Below are 7227 nucleotides of genomic sequence, written 5' to 3'. Positions count from 1 at the left end.
CGAAAAAAAAAAAAAAAAAAAAAAACTGAAGTTTTCACACTGTCCAATACCAACTAATTTGGCTCAGAGAGAACAGTGGTTCTGCTATATAGAGTTCTTTAGCTTTAAAGTAAGCTATTCTTATGTAAATTAGGACTCATATTTAAATAATCATGAATAAATGTCAATAATCTAAAATCCAACAAATCATTTATTCATCAAATATTTTTGAGACCTCTATGTGAGGTAGACAGTAAAAGCTGCATTAAAAAAAACACTTTACAAATATGATTAATTTTTAAGAAGAAAAATCTATCAAAGTCCCACAAATTATTAAATGGTTGGCATAATTCTAAATTCTGTCTTTGCTACTGGAAACAGTGAAAATATAAAGTACACAATTTAAAACAGAAAACAAACAGTTTTGCTAAGAATAAAGGAAGGAACATTCTCCATTTTCCTATTTTGAAGAAAATACAACTGACTCTTCTCCAGCTTATGTACCAGGCACAGCATTTAATCAGTTCTGCAGATCCAACAGTTTGCACCAAATCTCCCCAGTTACAGTCTGTGGGACTCTGGACACAATGAGACATTATCCAGAATGTGTCTGGATGATCTTTATTTTCTGATTATTTATTAACTTGGGGCCTCTGAAAACTTTTTCTGTGAGACACTCAAGTAAGGTCTATGTATGAGTTTTTCAGTGAGTTGTGCATGTTCCATTAGTTTTTAGGTTTTTGTTTTTTTGTTTTTTATTTTTGGTACCAGAGATTGAACTCAGGACTTTGTGCTTGTGAGGCAGGCAGCAGCACCACCGAGCTAAATCCCCAGCCATCCATTTGTATTTTTAAAGAAAACGAAACTTTTAAATGCACCCAACTTGCCTTCTACCCATCATGCAGTACAGAATGGCCCAAGGTCCTCTTCCAAAACTGAGGAACAGGTGGGCCCTGGAGCCATACAGGTAGCTGGGCAGGCATCATATGCACCGTGCATGGAGACGAGGTGCGGACCACACCAAAGGTAGAGGTCATTATAGGTCTGTTTGGGGAGAACACCTTTTGAGGTCACTTGTGGTTCTCTACTCCCTGGTTTCATATGTAAAGAAACAGGCCTAGGCCAGAGGCAGGATGCAGACTATACTCACTCCCGTGTCATGCTGCTTCCTGGCTCTGTGGGAGTGCAAACTCTGGGCTTTTTGTTTGTTTCCGTCAGTTTTTTTATTGTATGTTTTGTTTTGCTTCTTTTTGTTACTGGGGATGAAACTCTGGACCTTGTACTTGCAAGTCAGGCGGCAGCACCACTGAGCTAAATCCCCAGCCTCTCTGTCAGTTCTTGTTTTTTAGTTTTTTTTTTTTTGGTACGGGGGATCAAACTCGGCACCTTGAGCTTGCAAGGCAGGTGTCGGAACCACTGAGCTAAATCCCCGCCTCTGTCAGTTTTGTGAGATGAGGTCTCACTATGTATTGCAGGCTGGCCTTGAACTCTCAGCCATTGCCTGCCTCAGACTACAAAGTACTGGGAGGACAGGTGTATGCCACCACACCCTGCTGGGGTCCTTATTACCAAAAAGAGGCTGAAAAAGATTTAAAGAACAAGCCACACTACCAAACATTTTCAAGAAAATTATGAAAAAAGGTTGACCTTTTTCTCTTTAGTCTAATCATAATGCAAGGCTCACTTCTTGATGGAATTTGTGTGTGGATGTGTAATTTTATCGTTATGTTTTAGGAGATCAAATCACTTTCCACTTGAGGTCTTATGGCTCACAAGTCTTATTCCTAAGTATCAGTATTGTAGGTAAGGCACAGCAGAAACTTGAGCCAAACAGGTGAATAAAATATGGAGTCATTAAAATTTTTAAAAATTCCTTAAGTTTTCACTGTTTCCATATTTGTAACACACTCTATTAACTATTAATCTATATCTGAAGATATCTGAGATTCTGTTCATCAAAATTTAGGTATTTTAAATCCATTATCTGTGACGTCAGCTGGTTACTTCCTAGAAAGACTTCACTAATCTTGCAGAGGCGAATGAGTGTATAGTCCAGTGGTAGCAAGCATATGGCATGCATGCTGCAGAGAGTACCCAGAGCCCTCTTTGTTGGCATATGAGCCAAGTGTCACCCCAGAAGCCAAACACTGGGTAATGGCTGTTTTTCTAAAGAAAACCTCAGTATTCAGGTTTAATTGCAATGGTAGCACTTCGCAATAAATAAGTGGGTTTTGGGTTATAGTCCAGGCACGTGGTATCTAAAAGGTTCACCATCCCTGGTGTATATATTGCCTGTTTCCTTCCTTAAGTCAGTTTCTTTCTCTATGATAATTTTTTTCCAAGGCTATAATTCCAATTAGATTTAGCTATGTGGATATTAGCAATTATTAAGGGAAAAAGAAAAATATTCTTTTAAATTGGAGCTACATGACTTTTTCTGAAATATAAAACAAAGTGTGTGACTTGAAGTAGAGCCTAAATATTTAAAAAATTCAAATATACAAATTTGGGCAAGAAACATGGCTAATTCTGATCTTTGAGGCTTTTTATTGCCAAACTCTTGCTAACTAAGAGTCAATAAACCATAGTCTATGAGCAGGGTCAGGGATGTAGCTCAGTGTCTCTGTGACTCCTTTGCATGTGTTCAATCCTCAGTACCAAAAAAGAAAAAAGCCTATGAGCTAAACAAATATTTTTAGGCTTGAGATGTGGGAAAGACTAAGACATTTTTTTTGCTATATACAGGATGAAAACTGACTTAACAGGAGCTGGTTGGAGCTAGGATAAAACAGGAATTGTTTCCTCTCATTTCTTCTCACTCTTTTTGAATAGTTTCTTTAAAATAGCCCATTTTTCATAATCTCTAACAGTTCAAGGAATTAACCCAACAAACAAAAGCTTTAATTCCAGGAGATAACACCACTGAAACATTTTGCAACCTTGTACATTTACTCTGCTGATGGATTTGTATGCCAAATTCTTAACTAACTTTTTTTAGTGATTTTATTGGTTTGTAGCGGATTGCTGGTTGGTTTTGAGAGGAAGTGGAGAGAGTTTAGAGAGCTCAGAGTTTAGTGTTGAGGAGGATGCAATGATTGACAGTCCTGTTTTCCTGAGACTTGAGAGGAGCTCTCGCTCTGGGCTCCCTCTGCAGCCAAGGGTGGATGGTCTCCACCAGGGTAAGGTAAAGCCTCAAAGGCTGGGCAAAGGAATGCATGAAGTAGGCGACTGTACAGCACCCCCAAAGAGCACTTCATGTCAGACTAAGCACAATCAACATAGTTTTTGCTTGTTCTGTTTTGACTTATTTGTAACAGGTTTTTTTGGTTTATTTTTTGCATATCAGACAAACCTTTTTCATTTGGAAATGGCTATATCTAGAGATTGCTTTATGGTACCTTTTGTTCTTCTGTGAATTCAGAATTATTGTGTTGAGCTTGGGCCTCTTTTTGTAGATGTCTTGCTAATCTGTAAAGAGAAAACATTTTTTAGACTTGAAAGAAAGCAAACTTTCTCAACTGCAACAACATAAAAAAATTTTTTTAAATCTTTTAAAGACGGGGAACCCAGCAATATTTTGTTGTTTTCAAAGTGTAAATCTACATTACCATTAGAATCAAACTTTTTATGCAACCATGATGAAAATAAGAGACAAAACTTTTCATATCAGTTCAGTGGGACAGATTTCAGCTCTAGGTAGTAACAACAGAATCTTAGAGCTGGAGGGAACTCAAAGGGGATCTAATCCAACTTTCTTTAGCAAGCACAACTTTCTTCTACAACTAGCCAGTAAGTAATTGTCCAGATTCTGCTTAAACACTTTCCAAGAGTACTAATAACAGTATCAACTAAAGGAATTTTATCCATATATCATTAATTTTCTATTCATCCAAACCCAAGTTATAGACATGACAAAGTATGTTATTAATCTGAGGTCAACACTGAGGGTCCAAAGCTATTTCCAAGGCAATAAAACCAAAGGCCTCCTATGAGCAATAAAAAGACTCTTACAGATAATCAATAAAAAGCCAATTTTGGCAAAAATTTGAATAAACATTTCTTCAAATATGCATGAAAATGTCCAATAAGCACATGAAAAGATACTCAACATTCTTAATCATTTGGGAAATGTGTGTCAAAACTAGACAGCACTTCACACCCACATGAGGAACATAATTTTAAAACAAACAGGGAGAAAATAAGAAGTGCTAGTGAAAATGATAAAAGTGAGAACCCTCATACATTGCTGTTGGGAATGCAAAATGGTGCAACCCACCGTGGAATCAAACTCAGCGTACCTAACTCAGAGAACTGAGAATACAAATTCATACAAAACATCTGTACACAAACACAGCATACAGTAACTACCTATCTAAATAAACACACATGTGTTGACAGTGCAGCACTACAATGGACTGCAGAGTAGGCAGCAGAGAACAGAACAGACACCTTCCCCACCTTGCCCTCAAGAAGCCTACACTCCAGCAAGGGAGAGAGACTGATGCAGTTTCAGACTACCAGATAGTGTAATAAACAAATGAAGACTGAGGGGGTATGCCACACTGAGCTACAGGAAGTTGGGACTGACAGGAGGCTTGGCAATTTCAAACAGGGTGGCCAGAGAGGGCTTATTTGAAAAAATGATATTTTGGGATGTAGCTCAGTGGGGCCATGCCTGCCTAGCCAGTGCAAGGTACTGAGTACAATCAACTGGAACCACGGGAAAAAAAAAATTGAACCCAGACCCAAAGGAGGCAACCAAGTGAGCCAAGTGGATAGATAATGCGGGGGAAAGGGGTGTTCCAGAAAAAATACAAAGCCCCAAGACAGAAGCAATGCTTCAGGAATCAGCAAGGAGTATGGATCATTTACTTTTCAGACTTCAGGAACTGCAATAGCTGTTAGTTTGAAATGTTCCACTAAACTCCAGTGCTTGGAGGGCAGAAATCAGGATTATCCTGACGTGTTCAGTGATAAAACTGAGTGAGCTACAGTATTCTTACATTCTGACAGCACTGCTCTGAGATGTCGTGAGAAAGACACTAAGCCCACTCTATCAGAAATCTCGACCCTGTGAAGTCCTCCTCCTTCACAGTTCACTGTCTAAGGGCAGTCAGTTCCCAACAAATCCGTCAGTAAGTAACTGCTCATATAATCAGCGACCTCCAGCTGGTCCTGGCTGCAGCCCTTCCTCCAAACAGCTCTTTCAAATAAAAATGGCAATGCACCTTCATTCCCCAAAATATTAGAAAATTTAAAAACTCAACCCAATTTTATGTGTGGCCTGTATGTTTACAATAATTAAGCCAATCATTATGTATTTCTATTGAAATTTAAAGCTTCAATCTTTATAATAATTGGTGCTGGGGCAAATTGAGCTCAGTGGTGCCGCCTGCCTAGGGAGCACAAAGTCCTGAGTTCCACCCCCAGAACCCCTCTCAAAAAACCAAACAAGCAAAAAAATTTCAAGCAAATTTTTATAACTGGAGAACTATTCTGAATCATGAAATTCAAAGGTTAGTATTGAGACCTAACAATGGATTCGGATGTGCGCCTATCACTCTCATTCAGATGTTTCCAGAAATTCCAACAGCTTGCACACTCGATTTTCCTTTGGAAGTTCAATTACACGTGGTATTCTTCACTTTCCATTGAGAGGTCTGCTGCCCAGTGCCCACAGGTGCTGGGTCCCACAGGATCACAGAGAGAGGTGGCTTTGTATTTCAGGCTGTGCAGTTTTCATTAACACACACAATGAGGATACAGGGGTGCTGACTGCCTGCAGTACAAAGGGTACATTTTCTTGTAGTGATGGAATCTTGAAATTTGTCAATTTATTTACAGAATTACTCTAATGATACTTTTATCAAATAAAACATCTTAAGCACTTATGTATTAGAGCAGCAGACAGGATCTGGAAGGAAAATAAATCCCAGATTTCAGTGGTATCATTTTGTGACCCTGAGTATTATGTTTAACGTGGGCTTCAGTGTCATTTTGTAAAATAAGAATAGTATTCTCAAATGAAATTATGTCAAAGTGCAAAATAAACGGTGGCAGTTGTTAAGCACAGAGAAATGACCTGGAGCAAAGTTGTTTTCAAACTTTTTGAAAATACAGGCAACTGAAAGCCAGTACAGTGGGGTAAAGAACATTTACACATCTACATTAATGCTCTGATAAAAACAAATCACTACTGTGGGAGGAAATAAGGAGTCTTGATTTTCCAAGTACCAATTCTGTATTCTTTCCAGATGTCACGAGGTGGGGGGCAGATTTTACCCACACATGGTTTCAAACTGGGAGAGAAACCTCAAACAGTATCTTGCTTTAAACCAAGAAGTAATTAATGGCAACAGTTTGCAAACAATATCATTTTCCTAGGCAGTTCTTGTGTCTAGTAATAGGACAAGAAACTGGGCAAGATTTTTATATGTACCTCAATCCTGTCTTTAAATTTAAAATAAAACCTTAAAGTTTTTAAGGGGAAGCCAGAGAAATCAGACTTAGGTGGATAAAGGAAACTGGTACACATACCATGCGGCTACACACTGTACACAGGAAAAAGAGAAGGAACCTCTCCAGGAGGGAGTGGGGGCTCCTGCACTTGGTCTATTAATTCACACTTTGCTCTCTTCGGTTCACATCCTGCGCGGACTCCACCCAGAGCAACCGAGCGAGGGGGTGGGTGGGACCCAGCCTAGCAAATAACAGTTCCAGAAACCGAAACGAAATCGAGGAGGAATTGTGAAAATACGCTCACCAGAAAGGGGTGGAGAAGGAGCGAGAGGGTAGCCTTCTTCTGGCAGGCAAAGCATCCCCGGGCCTCGCAGCCTTCCTGGGAAGCCCCCTCCCCTGAACTGCATCCAGTTCCCTCCTCTCCTTTACTCGGTGGGAGAAGACCCTAGAGTGAGGCCAACTCACTCCTGGGGCGTGGGTGGGAAACACTCAAGTATTCTCAGAGATTCTAAGAGATATAGGGTGGCAAACTGGGAGAGGCGGAGGGAAGGAGGAAAGAAAACGGACTGCGGAGGAGGGCACCAGGAGACTTGAGGAACGCTCAGCAGAGGGGCCACCTGTTGAATGGATCTTCCCAGTCCTGCTCCGGCCATCCCGCGTCTCCAGCCCGGCGCGGGGCCGGGACCCCACCCCGAGGACTCGCGACGGAGGGAGGCCGGACTGTCACTCACATCTGATACTCGTCTATCGCCTCCACCAGCTGGCCCCAAGAGTCGAAGTCGGCGCCTC

At 40.5% G+C, this 7227-nt stretch overlaps 1 protein-coding gene across 1 annotated transcript in view; it reads right to left on the bottom strand.

Moving 5' to 3' along the window:
- Positions 1 to 7227, bottom strand: part of Aida (axin interactor, dorsalization associated) — a 26269-nt gene that overhangs the window by 17781 nt on the left and 1261 nt on the right. Inside the window, exon 3 of the mRNA XM_010642669.2 lies at positions 3378 to 3447. Within this exon, the coding sequence (XP_010640971.1) occupies positions 3378 to 3447 (70 nt within the window). The remainder of the gene's footprint in view (positions 1 to 3377; positions 3448 to 7227) is intronic.

The sequence above is a fragment of the Fukomys damarensis genome, unplaced genomic scaffold (genome assembly GCF_012274545.1).
Source record: "Fukomys damarensis isolate Sample0158 unplaced genomic scaffold, DMR_v1.0_HiC HiC_scaffold_11, whole genome shotgun sequence".
Lineage (NCBI taxonomy): Eukaryota > Metazoa > Chordata > Mammalia > Rodentia > Bathyergidae > Fukomys > Fukomys damarensis.
The sequence above is the reverse complement of the archived record's forward strand: the minus strand, read 5'-3'. Positions and strand labels throughout refer to the sequence as shown.